Below are 22,891 nucleotides of genomic sequence, written 5' to 3' on the forward strand. Positions count from 1 at the left end.
CTGGTGCTCAAGCAGATGGTGGCGAACCCTATCAAGAATTATCCGAGCAAAGACCTTGCCCGGCACTGAGAGCAGCATCACCCCTCGGTAGTTGTTGCAGTCTTGGCGATCACCCTTCCCTTTCCAGAGAGGGACAACAAGGCCCCTCTTCCAGTCAGTTGGGATGATGCCTGTGTTCCAGGCAGAGCACAAAACTGCATGCAACGACACGAGTGCAGCATTTCCACCAGCCTTGAGAAGTTCAGCATGGATGCCACAGATCCCTGGAGCTTTGCCCCGTTTCAACTGGTTCACCGCAGCCCTTGTTTCCACAAGCGAAGGTGGACGACAGTTGATTCGAGGGTCAGCAACAGGGATTGTAACACCCTTGACGCCCAACTCGACAGCTGGGGGATCAGCCTCGTACAAACGCTCAAAGTAACCGGCCCAGCTGGCCTTCACTTCAGACTCCTCTGTCAAGAGCCTACCACTCTCTGCTCGAACTGCAGTGCTCCGAGGGATGGGCTTGGATGAACGTAATGCGCGAATTCCCCTGTAAGCAGGACGAGAATCACTTGTCCACAGGTGATGCTCTACCCCCTCACAGATTCCTCGCACAAAGGCCTCCTTGTCCACCCTCAGTGCACGTACAGTTTTACGCCTCAGCTCCCTGAACAGCTCAGCTCTGCCATTCAGCCTGGCCCTGCGACTCTGGTCAATGGTATCCAGTGTCCCTTGAGAGACAAAATTCTTCTTTGCTCTGCGGTGAGCTCCAAGGCATCCACCGGCAACATCAAGGACGGTGGTCTTGAAGGCGCTCCACAACTCTTCAGGACCCCCCAAAGCACCCAGACCCCCCAAGTGTCCACTCAGCCTGTTCGCAAACTCCTCAGCTACTCTCTCATCCCTGAGCTTGCCAACATCCAGCCTGGGCTGGGATGGTAGCATTCTCCAGGATTTAAGGTGCAGCTTTAGAGTTGCTACAACAAGCCTGTGGTCAGTATTGAGGAACTGAGCACTCCGGTAGACCCTGCAGTTCTGGATCATCCTCCAATGACCGTCAACGAGGACATGCTCAATCTCCTTTGCCACACCGCCAGCGTTGGAATACCAAGTCCAGCGATGAGCTTGTGGGCGCTGAAACCATGAACCAGCCACCCTAAGTCCATTACTTCTTGCAAAGTCAAGGAACTTAGTGCTATTCTGGTTCATCGTTCCTGAACCATGGGGACCAACACATGTCTCATAACCATCCCTGTCAGTTCCAGTCGATGCATTGAAATCCCCCAAGACAAGAAGTGTATCTCGTCTGGGGCACTGATCAACCACAAACTCGAGCGTGGCGTAGAATGCATCCTTCACGGTGAGATCACTCGCCTCAGTCGGAGCATAAACAGAGACCAGGGAAATGACACCTAAGGAGTGACGAATCCTTAATCTCATAATACGCTCGTTGACCGGTGTTACCTCAATTATCATTGGGGTCAGCTTATTGGACACGGCTACAGCAACTCCTTGGGTATGGTAACCATCAGAGCGACCAGACCAATAGTAGGTGTAACCACCCACCATTATCTCGCCGCAATCCAGTCTCCGAACCTCAGAGAGAGCTGCAATCCCGATGTCCAAACGCTTGAGCTCAGATGATAACAGAGACAGGTGATCATCCTCTCTTAGGGATAGGACATTCCAGGCACCCACCCGAAGGGACTGCCTCAGGTTAACCCAAGGAGACTGCCGTTTGCTGGACGTAGTCCAAGAGCATTAGGTCAAAATAGGCCCTAACCTGGACATTTTTGGTAACAAGCTGATTTTTTCAGGATAGGTCCAGGAATATGTCTAGAATAACATTCTAAAAGTCCTCATAAATCCTCCTTGAGTGTTTTCCGCAATCCAAGATGGCGTCCAAAATGGCCGCCTCTTCTGTTTTTCTCATAACTTTGCAAGCAGGTTTCCCCAAAACACACTTTAAATGTCTACATATATGTTTTGAAGTATGAGGAACTCATTAGAATACATCTTAAGAGATGCTGAAGCACGCAAGTACCAATAAGACCTCTTGAGTTCTTCCAAAAGTCCAGGCAGAAGCAGACGCCGACACCCTGATTGTCTCCACAGCACTAGCACTGGCAGAGTCAGAACATGTGCCAGTTGCTGTCGTTGGTACGGACACAGACTTACTGGTAATGCTAGTTGCTCAGGCAACCTCTTCCACAGATGTGTACATGCTATGCCGCAGTAATCCTGTCACGGTCTTCAACATTCATGAGATTCAGCATGCCATAGGGGACACAAGAAATCACTTGATGTTTCTTCATGCTGTGACGGGATGTGACACGGTCTCTGCGATCTATCGTCAGGGCAAGCGTAAAGCTTTCAACATGGTGCACAAGAAGCGGGACTACGACTTGCTGGATACCTTCACAAACAGTGGAAGCACCCATGACGAGGTGGAAAAAGCTGGGGAAGGCTTCATTCTTAAGCTTTATGGAGCCAGCAGTTTTGAATCTCTTGATGACTACCGTGCCACATCGCATACAAACGGGCAATCGGTCGCAGTTCCCTGAGTTCATCCTTTCAGCTAGAAAGTCTACCTCCAACTAGTGCTGCAGCAAAGCAACATTCATATCGCGCCTATCTTACCGTCCAGGAATGGATGGGTAACTCATATCTCCAACAGAATGGGGCTGGCTTATTTCAAGACGGGACTCTTACCCCGGTAGAAACAGACATTGCTGTTGCACCCGACACTTTGCTGAACATGGTGGCATGTGGGTGTAAACCAGATGGTTGCAGAAGCATGACATGTAGCTGCAAGAAACTTGGGCTCTTTTGTACCTCAATGTGCAGTAAATGCAGTGGTCTCAATTGCAACAATACAGCACCAACTCTTATAGATGCCGACGATGATATTACCCCAACTTCAGAGGACATCAACATTGAAGATACAGCATCCGACGATGAAGACAATGACTGATGCAACTAGGTGTGTGCATGCGTAAGGTAAAGATTCATCTGAAACTTTTGAGGAGGAAGAAGTAACTGAGTTCCTTGTACTTCAAAACATATATTTAGACATCTAAAGTGCGTTTTGGGGAAACCTACTTGCAAAGTTAAGAGAAAAACATGAAATGGCGGCCATTTTGGACGCCATCTTGGATTGCGGAAAACGCTCAAGGAGGATTCATGAGGACTTTTAGTATGTTATTTCACACACATTCCTGGACCTTTCCTGAAAAAAATCAGCTTGTTACCAAAAATGTCCAGGTTAAACCCTAATGCTCTTGGACTAACGACACCTCAGCACCACTCCGACACACTCTCCCGCAATCTGACCCAGGGATGTTACCCCGTGGTTTCCCTCCTATCATCAAAGATTGGGGGTCCCGAAGGCTTTGCCCCAATCCCGTCATCCGGTGAGCTGCCCTGCGAAGGGAAGCTGCACAGGAGGTACTCCCACGGAGTGGGTTTTCAGATTTTTTTGCGTTTTTGCGTTTTGCGGAATGAAGGGTTTTATGGTGGCCGGTGTGCAAATCCTGCCACCAACCTCCTAATAAAAAGTAACCCAACTGCAGGAGGACGTCCGCAGACACAGTTGGGCACTAGATGTGGATGGCCGTTGGCTCACAAGGTGCTCCTCCGCCCTTTGACAGGTTTTGTTTTTAATCCTGCTGGGTGTCCATATCCAAACACCCTCCTCATCAGAAAACCTGGTGGGGGAGACGGTTTAGTCGCCAACAACCCGACCATGGAACAGGTTAGTACAGGTTTACATGGTACCTGTAGCAGGTCACAGATCGAACCTGACCTGACCTGACACACATCCCATTATTTTTGTCCAAAACAAGTTAAGATATTTGAATGAAACAGACAGGTACTAACATCAGTCTTTATTCTGCCATCATGCAGATTTATTTCTCAACAATCACCACTGTGGTCCACACATCTCTGCAATGTTCAAATAGTTTTGTGATGCTGTCAGAATAGAACTGCATCCTGTTGACTTGTCATGGCCGCTGTGAAGCGTTGGTTATCATCGAAAGAAAAATGTTCTCCAGGAAGGTGTTCCTGATGTTTGGGAAGAGATGAAAATCTGACAGAGCCAAGTCGGGGCTGGTGATCCCTTGTGGCGGTACTCCACTGACAGTCTCTTAGTCTCAGGATTGTAATGGTGCACCCAAGTCTCATCTCCAGTGCTTCACACGCAACAGCACTGACAATGCCGTACTGCCCTCTGCCATCTTGATTAACATAGCACTGAGACATCTCGTGTCAGAATCATGAAACTTTGCATCCAGTGGTGGGAAGAACTAAAGTGCAAACTGTACTTTATTTAATTTGAATACATTTTCCTGTTTTGAAGAAAGAGAATAGGAGGGGTTACTTTTCAACACACCCTCGTACATTGCTTTTTTGCCCTCTGTATTCTCGCTGTTCCATGATGATGGATTTTTCATACAAAATAAAGAGGTCTCACAAGATGAGCGTCGATATTTTACCTCCTTGGACGTTCAAGCTTCGAGCTCAGCCCACCCAGAGGGGAAGGATCCTCGGAGGCCCAACGGATGGCTACAGGAAATATCATCATCATGTCCCACATTTCATCATTATACATTTCCAAAGTGCATGCTTTTGTGGTGATGAAGCTGTGAAATGGCAGAAGTGTCTATCTGGCCTCCTCTGTGTGTTGACGTTACACATCATTAAAAATAATGGCATCTCCTTTTGTGTTACCATTTTCCACCAAATGCACTTTACGCACACACCTCGTGAAAGCAAACATCGATCTGTATTCTATCATTAATATTGTTGTGGATCTCCACCACGCCAGCGTGCGGGCCACCGCTTTTAACAAATCGCGGCCGCGCGCCCACCGAACGGGCAATCCTAGTCGCAGCTTTCGGATCAACGCCGAAATCCAGCTACGGGTGTGTTTTTAACCACACTGTAAATCGGCTAACTCTTCTGTCCATGCGTGACAGGTTCCGATCGCCGAATTGTTGATTTACCTAAGTATGCGCGCAGACAGAAATGCCGGGGATTTACACCTCGACGGGACCCGTACGGATACGAGCCGCTGTACGCAGCTCACGCCGTTTGCGATTTGCCGAGCGGTTGTATATCGCCAAGCCCCGTCAGATCCGATTACTTTCTCGGCTATTAAAAGCCAGCTATTTATTCCGAACACAAGTATGGCATCTCGATGGAAGAAGGGGACGCAACGAGCAGGTGACATTCAAACAAGGACATTTATTTGTTACACGTATGCAGTCAATGAAGCAATGCAGATATACAAGCACGTATGCAATGAATGGGGGTAGGGACAAGACACGAGCAAACAAAGACCGACAGCCTTATCTATTTATTATGTACACAATCACTTAACCACAATTCTACTTAGCGGACACGGTGCCACAACTTTCATACAAAGAAAACCCCAGGAAAGGAAAGGGCAGAACAGGACCCGTAGGCCTTTAATGTTCGCGGAGCTTTGGAGACCGAAGGAGCTCCGTGAGACCGTGCTGGTTACCTGCCACCCTTGTGGTGACTCGCTGGGCGACCCTCAATGTTTCGTCACTACCCGGCTGGACTCCACCAGCTCCTGACTCCACTCTCGACTCCACTGGCGCCTCCGTCGACCAAGGAGAGAGAGAGAGAGCAAGGAGAGAGACTCTCTCACTCACTCGCTAACTGCCAGCTGCCAACTCCCTCCTCACTGCTTTCTCCGACTCCAGACTCAACTGCTGGCGACTCCTCTCCCCAACTCAACTCAACTCGTCTCCAGAGCTCCACTTGTACTCAACTCAACTGCTGGTGACTCCTCTCCCCACCTCAACTCAACTGCTGGCGACTCCTCTCCTCCACTGCTGGTTGGCGTCTCCTCTCCCCACCTCAACTCAACTGCTCGTCGGCGTCTCAACGCGCCCTTTTTATCGCCACGGAGCTTCGCCCTCCCTTCCCGGCGCGCGGGGGAAAATTCCAGCAGAGTTCTGGTTGATCTTGTACGGTACATACTTTTAACCGTCACTTCTGTTTACCAGTTCTGAGGGAAAATTTCAAGAAGTGTTGTTTTTCTTCGGTGAATCGGGTTCGTTTTTACCGTTTCTTTCGTTTTCTTTATTTGTTGAGAATTAATCGCGTTGGTTGGCGGAGATGTTATTCGTTGGGGAGGCCGTTGTCTGTGGGGATGTTGGTTGTGGAGAAGGTGGTTGTGGAGAAGGTGGTTGTGGTTGTGGTTGTTGAGATGCGGTTGTAGTTGTTGAAGTAGTGGTGTGGTTGGAATTTTGGAGAAGGTGGTGAGGAGATGCGGTTGTGGTTGTTGAAGTAGTGGTGTGGTTGGCGTTTTGGAGAAGGTGGTTGTTCCAAAATAAAGATAGCAAAATAATAATACTACCTCAAAGATCACAGCCCGGTTACACGAATAATTGCCCTTTAGACATCGGTGGGGAAATCTAACCTGAACACACACTTATCGACATAACTGATCTCTGGGAAACCTGAATGGTGTTCTGTGAATTTCCACAATCGTAACAATATGTTAAGAAAAGTAAGGAATTTATGTGATGTAATTCCAAGAAACAAGCTTGTCTGGAAGCTTAATATATAAATGCTTTGTTGCCGTCTTGGGTAGAACCATTGGCCATTCTTGCTGGATCAGCTTGGATGCTATTGCTGTAATTATAAATATAAAAATCCGAGTCATAGCTGTTCCTCCATAGCTAATCCGAGACTTGTTCTACTCCACAACTGCATGAACTCGACCATTTTACTCTCTGTTGGGCTTTGATCAAATGTTGGTTTCTCGCCAAGGCTCTACATTGGCATGACGACAACGTTCTCTATCCTCCAGGCTTTTGCTCAAAACATTCTTTGGCTGTGGCTTTGAACCTCTGTCCCAAGATACAACCCCTCCTTATGACTACGCCTCAACAATCAACAAATCAGTTTGACTGTCCTGGGCCTACATGTCTATTGCTGGGTCATTAGCCAATCAGACCATGTCTTGTCCTCACCCTTGGCTTATAGATAGCACCCCAGTCACTGTGTGTGTGTGTGTGTGTGTGTGTGTGTGTGTGTGTGTGTGTGTGTGTGTGTGTGTGTGTGTGTGTGTGTGTGTGTGTGTGTGTGTGTGTGTGTGTGTGTGTGTGTGTTTGTGTTTTAAGTTTCATGCTACCATATGCACATTGTATTCCATTCCAAATATGTCTAAATTACTGTATTCACGATGAATAAATTACCCTTCCAAAATTATTATATCCATTAACAAAAATCACCATTATTCCAAACCAAAATGATACGACTTGAGCACAACATCAGATATACAGGATCCAGCACAGCATGTCATCACTGCCATAGTAATTGTGTTTAAATATGAAAAACTCAATTTTTTTCAAACATTCTAATTATTCCAAGAAGAAAAAAAGCATAGCCAACCAATAAATTACATATAGTACAGTACTACTACCAATTTTTCAACAGGATGCCCTTTCATATTCGTTTAAAGATTCGCAAATTACTACTTTGTGTAATTTCTTGGTTTGCTGTTCTTTATTTTCCTTTTGTTTGAATAATAGATAATGTTGACCACTTTGATTGAAAACATATCTATATATATATATATATATATATATATATATATATATATATATATATATATATATATATATATATATATATATATATATATATATATATATATATATGAACAAGTATTTGATACACTGCCGATTTTGCAGGTTTTCCCACTTCCAAAGCACGTAGAGGTCTGTAATTTTTATCATAGGTACACTTCAACTATGAAAGACGGAATCTAAAACAAAAATCCTGAAAATCACATTGTATGATTTTTTAAATAATTAATTTGCATGAAATAAGTTTGATACATCAGAAAAACAGAACTTAATGTTTGGTACAGAAACCTTTGTTTGCAATTACAGAGATCAGACGTTTCCTGTAGTTCTTAACCAGGTTTGCACAGACTGCAGCAGGGATTTTGGCCCACTCCTCCATATAGATCTTCTCCAGATCCTTCAGGTTTCGGGGGCTGTCGCTGGGCAACACAGACTTTCAGCTCCCTCCAAAGATTTTCTATTGGGTTCAGGTCTGGAGACTGGCTAGGCCACTCCAGGACCTTGAGATGCTTCTTACGGAGCCATTCCTTAGTTGCCCTGGCTGTGTGTTCCGGGTCGTTGTCATGCTGGAAGACCCAGCCATGCCCCATCTTCAATGCTCTTGTTGAGGGAAGGAGGTTGTTGGCCAAGATCTCGCGATACATGGCCCCATCCATCCTCCCCTCAATACGGTGCAGTCGTCCTGTCCCCTTTGCAGAAAAGCATCCCCAAAGAATGATGTTTCCACCTCCATGCTTCATGGTTGGGATGGTGTTCTTGGGGTTGTACTCATCCTTCTTCCTCCAAACACGGTGAGTGGAGTTTAAACCAAAAAGCTCTATTTTGGTCTCATCAGACCACATGACCTCCCATTCCTCATCTGGATCATCCAGATGGTCATTGGCAAACTTCAGACGGGCCTGGACATGCGCTGGCTTGAGCAGAGGGACCTTGCGTACGCTGCAGGATTTTAATCCATGACGGCGTAGTGTGTTACTTATGGTTTTCTTTGATACTGTGGTCCCAGCTCTCTTCAGATCATTGACCAGGTCCTGCCGTGTAGTTCTGGGCTGATCCCTCACCTTTCTCATGATCATTGAGGCTCCACAAGGTGAGATCTTGCATGGAGCCCCAGACTGAGGGAGATTGACTGTTATCTTGAACTGCTTCCATTTTCTAATAATTGCGCCAACAGTTGTTGCATTCTCACCAAGCTGCTTGCCTATTGTCCTGTAGCCCATCCCAGCCTTGTGCAAGTCTACAATTTTGTCCCTGATGTCCTTCGACAGCTCTCTGGTCTTGCCCATTGTGGAGAGGTTGGAGTCTGATTGATTGAGTGTGGACAGCTGTCTTTTATGCAGATAACGAGTTCAAACAGGTGCAGTTAATACAGGTAATGAGTGGAGAATGGGAGGGTTTCTTAAAGACAAAACTAACAGGTCTGTGAGAGCCGGAATTCTTCCTGGTTGGTCGGTGATCAAATACTTGTTTCATGCAATAAAATGCAAATTAATTATTTAAAAATCATACAATGTGATTTTCAGGATTTTTGTTTTAGATTCCGTCTTTCACTGTTGAAGTGTACCTATGATAAAAATTACAGACCTCTACGTGCTTTGTAAGTGGGAAAACCTGCAAAAACGGCAGTGCATCAAACACTTGTTCTCCCCACTGTATATATATATATATATATATATATATATATATATATATATATATATATATATATATATATATATATATATATATATATATATATATATATATATATATATATATATATATATATATATATATATATATATATATATATATATATATATATATACATATGTTGTTATGGATTTCAGAATTCGATCTGACTAATGCATACAAGCATTTAGGTCCTCTTACAGTTATTTCCTTCGATTCATGTGCAGGATAGACCCATCCTCATGTCTAGTGGGATTCTAGCTTTTATGCGTTGAGAAGGGTAAATAATAGATCCCCTTTCTTATGGGATGGCCTTTTTCTCTTTACGACAGACACATTCATGCACGTGAGATAGCCGTTAGCCCGACGGAGGCTCGTTTACCCCCTTCCCATCAGGACACATTGGCTTGGAGGTAGACAATTTATTTACACACTGGACTTACTGGACATTTGATTCAGCACACCGTGGGCTTTTCTTGAGCAGTTATTCTGATGGTCAAATACGGCTGTGGATCATTTACCTCACCCACCTTTTTCCATCGATGTTTGACGCCCCGTTTGGCAGCTCTGTGGATGGTTGTTGTTGACGTTTTATGAGTGCTTCAGGTTTTCGCTCTGTAATTCTGGCAAATGGCTGCTTTCTGCCATTCATCCAGTCGCCGTTACAGTGCTGTTCCAATGATCGTGAGATTGCCAGTTTTATCACGTGCAACGATGCTCCAATAGGCAAGGTGGATTTGGCTGAAGTCTGCTTGAGGCTCCGCCCAGACTGGCCGCCGATAAAAAAGGACGAGAGGACCATTTTTTGTGACAGTTGGCGACAGCTGGTTGCGGCCTCTTACAGCTCTGAGAGTTTTGTGACAGCTGGGTGACAGCTGTTTTCAGCTCCAGTCAGTTCCAGTCAGACGGTTGTTGAGCTGGCGACAGTTGAGTTTGTGACAGTTGGTGACGGCCTTGCAGCCTTGCAGCTCTGATTGCTGGTGACAACCTCACAGCACCTCACAGCACCTCACAATGCCTCACAGCTCCTTACAGCTGTCCGTTGGTTGTGGCTCCTTGGTGGGTAACGCTTGGACCATTAATGCTGGTTCTGCTCGAGACTTGCTCTTGGTATACCTGATTCTTGGCGTCCCTGGTTCCTGGGGGTGACGACGTGACGCCGATTGGTGTTCAAGCCTGCTTGTGAGTGGGTGCATGGCAAGGCAGGGCGCTGGCAACGGACCAACGTATGCTCACACATTTCAGGATGTTTGATTTGACACACGACGACGTCTACCTTGGTGAGCGAGACTGGATCTTTCTTCCCCTCTGAATGATCTGCTGGGTACCCTTGTCTCATGTTTAATTGTTAAGTAAGGCATAATGATAAGCATCTGCTCTTTGTCTGTTTTTCTATCAATGCCTGTTTAAATCTTTATTTGCTTGAGATTATTTTGATTGATTTGAATTTCTTTTTTTCAGAACAAGGATATAAAAAGTTCTTCTGTTTATTTATTTTTTCCTTATGAATAAATTCCTTGTTGACATTTCAACCTGTCCGTGTTTGTCCTTTCCTTCCATTGATCCAGCATTGTCCGAACCTAGATAGACTGGGAAGTAATTACCAAACTAATTGACCTGTCATAGTCGGCACGCACCAGCAGTAAACGCTCGGCCGCCGCCATAATTAAGATCTAATCAAGATAAGATTGGTGCTTCGCCGAGGGCGCGCTCCCTGTTCAGGAAGCCACGTGACCTCTAGTTAAATGACAAAATTAGACAGTGGACACTGGAACTCGTTAACTGATTGGCGTTCATGGTTGTAAAGCAACCCACCTTACCACGAAGTTAATTGTGAGCGGTGGCCCCAGGTCCGGCTCTTCCGAGGAAAAACGAGGATTAACTCCCTCATAATACACTCGATACTATCTTATTCCCATAAGAGAGGGGATCTATTTTTTTACCCTTCTCAACGCAACACATTTAAAATCCCACTAAACATGGGAATGGGGCTAATCTGGACATGCATTTAAGGAAATAACTGTCGAAGGACCTGGATGTGTGGATGCATTCATCAGACCGGATTCTGAAATCCGTAACAATATATATATATATATATATATATATATATATATATATATATATATATATATATATATATATATATATATATGTATGTATATATCTATATATTTATGAAAACCAGAGACCCACTCGTATCTCACCTGTGAATGTTGGGAATTATTAATTAGCTCTCACCTAATTCATTAAACCTGGACCGGCAGCTGAAGGGGTGTGCAGCATTGGGATTCTCGTGTATATACTATTTGTGAACATCTTTATAGCTGTTGAGGAACTCTGGAAATGGTTTAAAACGGCAAAGGGCTTATCTTGTGTAGCCTTTCATGGTTACTTTATGCAACTTTCTTTGGCTCAAAGTTCATGAGAGGAGTCGTTAGACAGTTGCGATTAACATTAGACACCTCTCCCAACACCCCTGTATGCACCACCAGCACATTCTGTCAAACTCCCTCTGTGCAGACGTAATAAATTGATGCCCTCTCATCGAGTACCAGTTGTGTTTTTAACGGATGTCACGTGTCTTCTATTCTCTGTTTTTAAAAGCATTCTTTTTATTCTGTATAACAGAAAAATATGAAAGGTTTGGTGCTGTGATAAAAAAAAAACTTCAACCTTTTGATTTTGCCTTTGCATGTGTCATTTCCACAGGCTGCGGTTAACAGAAACATGTGCAGCCTGATGAGCAACTACTGCTGTTTGCTTTGTCCATGCCAAGTACGCAAGTAAGTGTGGAATTCTTGCACATAAATATTCAAATGGAGAGTTGTGAGAAGTTTAAAACTTTTGCAAAGTTTGGGTGCTGCTGAAGCTTCCTCGCCCCCTTTCCCCCCCCCCCACACACACACACACCCAATCCCTCGAGTACGTGAGTATGGGAATCCTTCAGCCCTAAAGCTTTGCTTGTTTTATAGTGTTCTGACCATCATACATGCCGCACAAAATAAATTAAGCAACAACTTTTGAACTGTTAAATAAACTATACATTCACAGTTCAGAAATCTTAGTCATGTGATTACAAATCATGGCTATCGAGAAAGAAACCCAATCATTCTATTGGACATGTAACATGTATCATTACACTTATCATCACCTAAAATGAGTGACCCTCCAAATCACGTCTTCCACAGAATCTGCGTACATGTCTGCACACAACCCATTTCAATACTTTCGATAAATTGGTCATCCATGTGGTGTAAGTCGTTCAGGAATGGCCAACCATCACTTAACATCAAAAGAGCTAGCTCACGCCAATGGGATAGTTCATGGGGGATGATTCAGATTGCTGTAGCTTCACATACAATGTTAATTGCAGTATAATTTGTAGAGTCACAGGGTATCTCCAGACTGGACATTTACGGAGTGACAGTGTTCAGGTTGCCCAAAGGTTACAACTGCTTGTAAGGATGATTTTTCTCACCCTGCCATAAGGAGCCAATTTTCAACAGCACAATCTTTATAGAATGTCCTGCAAATAATGATCCATCGTCAAATTTAAACCCAGAGAGTTGGGAACAGAAATTTTACCAGTGGTGTGACATCCACAAGATCACTGCTCCGCTTCCATCAAATGCAACAACATTGATAGCAGTGCATGCAATGGGGTCATTCCGTGTCAAATTAGCCAAAAAAATGAAATTCTGCGGTGACCCCCTCAGATCTTCCTGAAAAAATTCTCAAAGCTACCTTAACATATATGAGGAAGGTTTGCCAAGTTATAGCTCAAAATTCCAAGTAGTGTCCGAGATATGGCCCTACAAACACCCTAGGGGTGTTTCAATTCTGGCAGTCGCGAGTTGCAGATTTGTATCTGAAGCATTTTTGGAGGGCTCTAAATTCCACAGTTTTACAGAGTTCTGTAAATTCACACAAATGGTGTCTATTAGTGAGGCTTTCAGAATCTGACATAAAAAATGTTCTACTTGAAATACTTTTTAACATAAGTACTCTCAAAAGTAGTGATTTGTAACATGTAGTCAAAAAAAATTTGAGTTTTCAAATTGCTGCCAACAGTCAGTTTATTCATCATGAAGAATTTTGTTGCTTGATTTACATAATCTCGTGACTGGATCATTTACACAAGAAAACTGAAACCTTTTGGAGCAAAATCTTGGGTGCTATAGGTGTCTGAACTTTGCTCCAGACTCAACAACACTGAAATTTACCCCGGTTTTACCCCAAGTGTTCACCATGTTGACAGTTACACAGCTCCTTTAAATTTTTGTCACTTAAAGACACATACATAGGCAAACTGTGGTAGAAAATTCATGAGTTGTTCGCAATCCCTTCTATTTTTAAACGAAATTTTTTTTTAAAAATGCATCAATCTTATATATTATCTTCGACTTTGTTCTGCGCTCGAGTAACGTGATATTCGGCTTACATTATCTCCAAGACCATATGAGGTGCATGGTACAAAAAAAGGTAAATAAAATGGTTCTGAAGCAGTGAAATCGTATTCCACTTATACTGCATTAAAGTAAAATTACTACTGATACTCTGCATCAGTTCCTTTCTCAAACACACCCACCCCAACATGTCGCGCAGAGCGCGGGTTATGCTAGTTTCTAATGATTCTGCAGTCCCAAAAGCTACTTTTTTAAAAATAATTTTTTTACTAACAAACATATAGAAAAAATAAAGATATTGTAAGGAAGTATGACTTAAGTGGAATCTAACAATATATAAATCAGTTTAGTTAAGCTTAAATAAGTGTACCAAAATCATTTCCAAAGTTAGGAATGAGGCACAACTCTATCTTATTTAGGCTTTAACCTAATACACAGCCCTGTAGTAACTTCTAATACTCATTGTTACATTTTATTATATCCTGGCAATTATAAAACTAATCACTGTTCACTTTGTACAATGGATCCAAGTACATTTGTCCAAACAATTTGATATGAAATTATGAAAAAAAAAGTTGAATCAGATATTGTACCTACATTTACAAATGGATGTAGACTTTCATACAATGCACATTGCCTTTTTACTCTCTGCCACCTTACTCTTCCATGAGCTGAGAAGTCGATACTAATAAATGTCAATGTGTGTGTCTCCTTAATAACTCTAAAACCATGAAACTTTGCATATACACTAAGGGAACTCCAAGGAAGTGCATGAGTGAAAATTGGGTGTTTGGGTAAATGAAAACACTGCTTTGGAAGATAATTAACGGCCTTATTTAACTGTACTCTTTATTAGGTGATCCTCAGCCACCTCACTCTCTGTGGTATTAAGGCGTATCCTGGGTTACCTCACTTGGGTCTGAAGCCACCATGTTTTTTGGCCTGCTCAACCATGCCTTGATTTGGAAAAGGCCGCAACGATTTCTTTCCGATAAAGCTTTTTTTCACTTTCCTCACTCATATTATCGAATGCTTGTATCCGGAAGGTGGTTATCTCCGCACGTATCCAGACTATGGTTATCTCCGTAGGTATCCGGTCGGTGGTTATTTTCTCACGCGTCCGGACGGTGGCCATCTCCACACGCGTCCAGAGGGTGCTTATGTCCAGACGGACCCTCCCCTCACAATGCCGAACCTTGCTCTCCCTTGCCCTCCCCTCACGCTGCCTTCCCTTCCACCACCCCTCCTCGCTTCATCACTCCCCCACCCCTCCTCGCTCCCCCCTCCTTCCTCACTGCCCTACTCCTTGCTACCTCCTGGCTCCCCACCCTTCCTCAGTCTCTTTTCCCCTCACCCTACCTTCCCTCCTCTCTTTCTCCTCTATCCCTCCCTCCTCCTTACCTCTCCCCTCACCTCCTCTTAATGTATCCCCGTCATTGAAGCAATGGTTTATCTATGCTAGTTACAAATAAAAATTCAGTAAGTGTTCTACAACTACTTTAAGATGCACTGATGAGAGCCATGATTCCTGTCATCATCCCTTTTGCCAAACGGGAAGGTCCCGATTTCATATGAGTGATGCCGCCTGTCTACACTGTGCCCGTGTTGTGAACTCTGCCTGTCAGGACCACAACATCACTTCCACAGATATGCCTGCACAATCTCCGGATTTAATTTTGATTGAAAATGCTTGGGACATTCTAGGGAGGTGTGTTGTGTTTATCAAGTCTGCCCATCGTCTCTTGATCAACTGGAAGTGGCCCTTGTTGATTAATGGTGCAGCTTCCCACAGAAATATCTGGCCAATCTGATTTGGTCAATGACAAGTTGTTTCCAAGCTTTTATTTTGGTCAATGGTGGTCAAACTCATTTTAAGGCCATTTCTACAAATGTAAATGACCTCTCTGGTCTTGAAAGCCCTGTCTTCCTTTTTGTAGACGACTCCGCATTGTGTCGTATCATACCCCCATCCCTCTGTTGGGCAGGCAGCAGCTGCATCTCCCTCTGCTGACCTGGAACTAATTAGATACTGCTCTGATAAATGAACATGCCCTTCAATCCGGGAAAATCTCACAACCTCACTCTTTCGCTCCGGATGGATCGTCAGACAAACTCACCGATCTATTTCCTTGACCATCCACTGGAGAGGTTCAGTCTCTTGAACTCATTGGCCTCAACATCAGCCATGACCCTTCCTTGGCCAACCACATAGCAAGGTTGGCCTCCAAACCCATCCGCAGACTGGGCATCTTCCATCGATCCAAGTCTGTCCTTGGAAAATCAGAGCTACATACAATCTGCAAAGCCTTTGTCCGTAGCTCAATGGAGTACTACACTCTGCTATGGGCTGGTGCTCCAGCATTGCATCTGGGGAATCCAATGCTCTCAAAATTATTGGAATCTCCCATGATTTTCACATCGCAGGAAGGTCAGTGGCCTCTTTTTTTATCACCTCTTTTCCAATATTATTCCCTCTGCTCTCGCAATACTCCAGCCCTCCATATCTACTCTTGGATGCACATGTTCTTCCAGTACCCTCTCTTGGTTAAATTTCCAAAATCCAGTCCGACTGCGCATCTCGACTCTTTTATTCCTCACTTTTACCAACTATGGAACCACCTTCCAGAGTCTTCTGGGTCTCACTCTTCCTCCAGGGCTTCAAGCAAGCAATGCATCACCTCTTGTCGTCCCCCATTCTGTCCCATGATCTTAATTACCCTCATTAACTTTTCCTAACACAACTATCTTATTTGCTCGTTTCAGTGTTTCCTCCCCTCCTCTCTGTCCTCTTATCCTGTTCGTTCATTCCCTTGATGGTTGTCCCACTGTCAATTCTACCTTGCTTTCCCATGAGCTTTGCTCCTGTAAAGAACAAATACATGTAAACTTGTCTATGATTAGTTCGATTGGCATTGTCGTCAATTTGCACACTCTTTTCAGACGGCCATGTTTTTTTGCGTGACAACTTAATGAAATGGAAGACCAAGAAGGAACCCAGAGAAGTAAAGAACAAAGAAAACTATGTATTTAAAACAAGAATTATGTTTTCCACTTACATCATGTTTGCTAGTGAAGTGTACAGATTAATGTGTTGATCTTCAACCATAACATGAACATGTGTGAGCAAAAACAAAATGAGCCTCGAAACTATTTTGCTTAATTTATTGTGATGAATATAAGTAAATGCACTTTTATGTTCTCATTGCAATATAACATTGCTGTGAACTTACATCACTCATAGCATCACAATCTCTAATTTGATACTTTTGCAAGTGGTAAATGTTTTTTTGTAATTAATGTTGGGAACACATTTCTGCATGATGTATGCAGATCCTACATAGATAACAGTCGATTAATAGTGGCAAAACAAGAAATGATTGTTTCCAAATGGTTTTCATGGAGGCTTCTTTGACATTGAGGTTGCATCCAGAGAAATAAAGGAAAAGACCTGAGTTGAATAATTTGGTTGTTTGAGGAAAATATATCCACAAAACCACCACAATGACCTGAAAAATACAATATTAAAATGAAAAATCTCCTCTATAATCTAATAACTCTAGATACTTCTCCTGATGTGTGAAGCCATTCAGTGGATTCCATCAACATTCAGGGTCGTGCTCATGCCTTTGGAAGCATGACTTGCAATGCTCCAAGTAGATCACACACCCTTCCCAAAGTCATTGATTAAAAAATGTTTTAAAATATGTGAGGACATAAGTTGGCACGTGCAATAATAACTTATCGTGGGTTCTTCTGTTGCAGGAAGATGACAATTTTAATCCTTGGATTGGACAATGCAGGAAAGACTACATTAGTCAAGGGTTTACAGAAAGGTGAGACACCAAAGTTTTAATGTGACGGATTACTTGAGCATGTGTGAGTCCTCATTTTCATTTCTGGAATTGTCTAAACTGTATACACTAACAATTTTCATGGAGATGGCAGAGGTGGATGTATTTCTTCAGTTCTGCACGACATGCTCAAAGCACCTACTGGCACAAAATGAAAATGCTTTAGCAGGGGTTCCGTGGAATTTGCAAAATGCAAAATTTAAATCCTTCTGTCATAAAAATGTATTTTGGCAAAAATCTGGTGGCTAATCTTTTATGGGAGAAGGTGTGGGGGTTAAACTATCATGCAAAGGAAATTTTCGTTGTCCAAATGAATAAAGCAGTCTCCACTCAGTATATGTTGTCATGTGGAATGGAAAGCTATTCTTAATCATGAAGGTCATTGACGTTGTGCATTGGCAGACAGGTAGAACAATGGGTGAAGTCCACAGAATGTTGATCAAAGTGTGCTAACTGTCACGGGAAGCAAGGAGATGCTGAGGTTTCGGGCAAAGAAGCTGACCTATTTTGCTCTGATGAAAGGTTAATACCCGAAACGTCAGCGCTCCTTGCTTCCAAAACCGGTTAGCCGACTTTGATCAATGTTTTGCTTATTCCATTCAGTGTTCTCTAAGACTATTGGCCTCAACTTACCAACAAGTGGGACAAGGGTATTTTGTTGATTCCCCAACACCGTGTCTCTTGAAAGGCTCTTTCAATTGGGTAAATTTTCATTCAGTCATAGGTTCACCAGAAGCTTTTCCTGTATTTTCACATATTTGTACTGGTGCACTATCAGTAGGCTGATGGGATGGTCTGCAGGTACACACACTCGCCTCAAAGCTGTCTTGCCTCGGTTTGAATCGCAACCCAGCAATAAACTCTCGTCCCGGTGTTTCACAGGCAGGGTGACTCATCTTTATGTGTGCCGTCCCTTGGATGGATGTTAAACTGGGCGTCCCGTCTACCGGCATTATTCATGGACGTTATAGATCACACAATATGCTTTGTGAAAATTAGGTGAGCTATCACCTAACCCTAACCCTGAACAAATTACAAATTCCTGCTCTGACTTCCTGTGTCAGAGGGGGCTCATCCAGGATTGTAACCCTAGCCATAGAAACTGCTTCAGCAACATCGACACTCTATATAGAACAGCGTTTCTCAACCTTTGATGGCCCATGGCCCCCCTACCGAGTCGCTTAACATTCGTGGTCCCCTGCCCTTCAATAAAAGATGGATTTCGTTTTAGATTCTGGACAGATTTCGTTTTAGAAATTTATTTACTCAGTCTTAAAAGATAAATCAAAGTAAACATTTTTCTAAGCAATACAATCATTGAGACACTTGCTGTTGGGCTTGTCTGACGAGGCCTCTTATGTCTGGCTCCGTCTTGGACACAGCAAGGCGAATATCATTCACAACGTCAAGACTATTTCTGGACTTCGTTTTAATGGTCGCAAGGTCAGAAAATCCAGATTCGCAAAGATATGTTGTGGCGAATTGAATGAGCATTACGGATGCCTTCTTGCTGAGTAGTGGATACGCATCCTGAACAGACAACCAGAAGGTGGAGTGGTCTTATTTGTTACTGAAGACCAGCTTCATTGCTTTTGAAACCTTCAACTCTGCCAGCTCCTCTGCTTCATCTTCAGTAGGTTCAATTTTGGCGTTAAACGGGTCTTTGTGCCACGGAACATCTAACGGTGTATTGTCGAAATACGATTTGAACTCAGCGGAGAGATTGTCGAGATGTTTAGTGATGCAATCTTTGATGCCGACGGGAAGCTCAATCCTCTGCGTCTGCAGGTGATCGTCCAAAAAGGAAACGAGGCAGTGGACCCGGTCTTGATTCGTGCCTGCCAGATTTCATTCTAGCAGACAGTCCGGCAAGCTTGTCTTGAACGTCACTGACTGTCACATCACGGCCTTGCAAGGACTGGTTCATTTCGTTGAGTCGGCCGAATATATCAGCCAGGGAGGCGAGCATCATGACGAACTCTTCATTGTCAAAGTGGACATGGATGTTGTTTTCGTTGTCTCGCAGGAAGATTTCCACCTCAACCCGGAGTTCATACAGCCGAGAGAGGCATTTCCCCCTCGACTGCCAACGGACTTTGGTGTGGAACAGAAGTCCAACATGTTCCGCTCCCATTTCGTTGGCCAGGAGTTGGAAGAGCCGATGATTTTTGGCCTTCGCACGAATGAAGTTGATCACTTTGACCGCGACATCCATGACTTCCAGCAAACGAGGCAGAAGAGTCTTTGACGCAAGAGCGTATCGGTGTAGCGAATAGTGAGAGGACGTCACATGGGACCATTTGTTCTTCACAAGCGTGACGAACCCTCCTCTGACGTGACGCCGACCATCGCTGGGGCACCATCAGTACAAATGTGCTTGAAATTCTGCCAACCGAGTCCATTAGCTTCAAAAAAAAAAAGAGTCCACAATAGCTTTGATATCTGCTGCTGTCGTTGTGGTTGGTAGGGTATTGCAGAACAAGAACTCTTCCTTCATCTTTCCCTTTCTCTCGTAGCGAGCGAAGGCGATCAACTGGCTCGCCAGGGCGGTGTCGTTAGACTCGTCTAATTGAAGGCTCGCCTGGAGCGTGCTTTGTTTGATTTCGGAGCAAACTTGATGGCACACATCAGCGGCCATGTCGTCAATCCGTCCTCAGATCGTGTCATGAGAGCGAAACTTGCTGGATCTTCTTTTTCGCCTCTGGTCCGATCATCAATTCCACCATTTTCTCTGTACATGGCTTGATAAGGTCCTCAGCAATAGTGTGCAGCTTCTTGCACTTCGCAATTCAGTATGCCACTTCGTAGCTGGATTGAAGAGCAGGTTTTTCTTCTGGCCGGAATCCAAATTTGGGAAGTGTCGCTTCACGGTCATATCGTGATCGTTTCGCAGACAGAGCGTCGATATTATCTTCCTTCCTTCCAGGATGCATCTTGTCGCGATGGTTTGAAAGTTTGGAAGGACGTAGTGACGCATTTGACATCACGACCGAGCAGTGCAGACATTGCGCGCAGTCCACGCCATCTCGACTGACATTCGTGAATCCAAACTTGACATAGCTGTCATTCCATTTTCGAACCTTCGACATCTGAGAAATAAATTGAAAAAAACAAAATTCTAACGTTTTTGTAAACATTGGTTTACTATGAATGCTCTGTGGGCTCCGCCTTCTCTTTTAAAATCGTGGTTAAACTCATCTACCCTTTTTACTTTGACACTATGACCGGAGACTCGTCACCTTAATTGTACATTACAAGCTTCTGCATTCTGAATCGCAGTTTTTCGGCGTCTGCTCATGGCCCCCCGGTCGAAGGCCGATGGCCCCCTTGGGGGGCCATGGGCCCCCGGTTGCGAAACACTGGTATAGAACATGGTTCATTTCCTGATCTGCACACTATCAGTAATTGAAAATCATAATCTGCAGAGGACAGCAGCATAAACTGTTTGGAGAAGTCTGGGGTAAATCATACCATGAACCATGATAGAGGTCGGGAATCGTTCTTTATCGGTACCAATTTTAAACCTACAAATTGAATGCTTGGATTATTTTGACCTAATCACCAATTTTAATAGGAATAAGAAAAACGAGATGAAGAAATCCGAGTTCAATGACGTTGCCAATTCAAAAATCAAAGTGCAACCGATTAAGTGTGGAGAAAAATAAACTCCAATTATCAAGAAAATAAGAATGCTCATCGTCGGGTATACACCTTGGGGTTTTCTTCCCTTTAGCGTACGTATGTTGTTCGTGGTGCCGAACCCAGCTCATTCTTCAACTACTGCAACTCAAGGTTTATGCTTCACATGTATGAATGATCGTACAGGTCAGCTACCAATCAAACGGATCTTTGTCAGTTGGGGTCTATGACTTCTGAGTGACGTTACAATTACCACATTAACAGCGTAATGTTGTTGAAACTTGTATTTCAAAGAAACAGATACAAAGTCAAATGAGCAAGTTCACCATTACATGCAGTGTCCAACTCTGATTCCTGCGTTGAGTTGTTTCCGCCCAGTGTCCCTGTCCTACTGGTTCAATTCGCGCGTGTTTACCTCGTCCTCCAGGGCTGTCTAACGATCGAGTCCTGTCGCTCTTTCTCACTCTATGTCCTTGCAGCGTCAGTCGGGCTGTCCAACGATCGACTCATGTTGCGTCATTCTCTCTCATGCGCTGGCCCGTTCAGGACGATTGAAGAGCTCAAAGGAATTCTTTCCCAATACACAATCTTAATGAGTTTTAATCAACCTAATTATAATCGGCTCCACGTGTTAACAACCACTCTGGACATTAATACCTCATCCACGAATCAGAGTTCAATCGAACACTGGGACGAACGAAACACGTCTCGTCACATGTCACCTGTCTCTACACCTCCCTCTCGCGGGTTTATATAGTAACACAGAATGATCCTGTGCCTTCCAGCAAATGCGATTCTCGTCTATACTGTAACCTTCGTCTCAGAACATTCCAGCATCTTCACAAATCTCATCAGGCAGTTTACTGTACAATACTGCCATCCATAGTCAAAATTATCTCATTACTTCAAGCAGTTTACAATTCACCGATTTCTGCTACAACAAATTTATAACATGTAACAGTTAATTTTAATCATTCATTTATAGGCATTTACTAATGCTTATCCACAAATACCACAACCAATGCTTACTGGTCATATCATTTGGCTTTTAACTGACACTCAACAAAATTACCCCCGTTTTAGGAAAATACTGTTGTGGACCCGGGTTCGCAGGGGTACTACAAGGGTGGGGGTATCCCTAGTTCTCCCCGGACTCACCGGGAATCGAGGCCGTCACACATAACTAAGTCTGTGTCGCGGTGAGTCGCTAATAGACAACGACCACCAACAATTTAACCACGTTACCCAGTGTCCTCCGTCTGACTACCTTTTAACTGTGGTACATACAGTCTCCTTATCGGGGAATCACACCCTCGGCGGTTGTGCTATTTTTTTATTTTTATTGGATCTTTTTTAAGGTGGCCAAGCTTACTGCTAGCACAACGCTGTACTGATGTGAGAGCCAATCCGTTAGGGAATTATAACCTCCCGGCTGAGCTAATGTGCGGACCATGCTGGACCAATAGAGGAAAAGACAAAATCGAACTGAGTACATTTATAACAAGCAATTTATTGACACGTCAAGGTGAGGAAAGTTATCCATCCATCCATCCATCCATCCATCCATTGGCACCATACTCTGTGCAGAGCGTTGGTGCTGCCTGAGCAGTCTCCTTGGCTATTGGGTACAATCCTGGACGGGTCGCCACTCCGACACAGGATACGAGCAAGCTGGCACTCATTTTGCCAACCTCGGAAGGATGACAAGCAGAGT

At 44.0% G+C, this 22,891-nt stretch overlaps 1 protein-coding gene across 3 annotated transcripts in view; it reads left to right on the forward strand.

Moving 5' to 3' along the window:
- The window catches only part of ARL13B (ARF like GTPase 13B), a 116,147-nt gene that overhangs the window by 26,016 nt on the left and 67,240 nt on the right, over positions 1-22,891 (forward strand). For all 3 annotated transcript variants that reach the window (XM_085879847.1, XM_085879837.1, XM_085879834.1), the window contains exons 2-3: positions 11,991-12,064; positions 17,450-17,520. In XM_085879847.1, coding sequence (XP_085735973.1) covers positions 12,009-12,064; positions 17,450-17,520 — 127 coding nt within the window. In that variant the 5' untranslated portion in view covers positions 11,991-12,008. The remainder of the gene's footprint in view (positions 1-11,990; positions 12,065-17,449; positions 17,521-22,891) is intronic.

The sequence above is a fragment of the Eptatretus burgeri genome, chromosome 1 (genome assembly GCF_056783735.1).
Source record: "Eptatretus burgeri isolate ZD-2024b chromosome 1, Ebu_testis_v1, whole genome shotgun sequence".
NCBI lineage: Eukaryota > Metazoa > Chordata > Myxini > Myxiniformes > Myxinidae > Eptatretus > Eptatretus burgeri.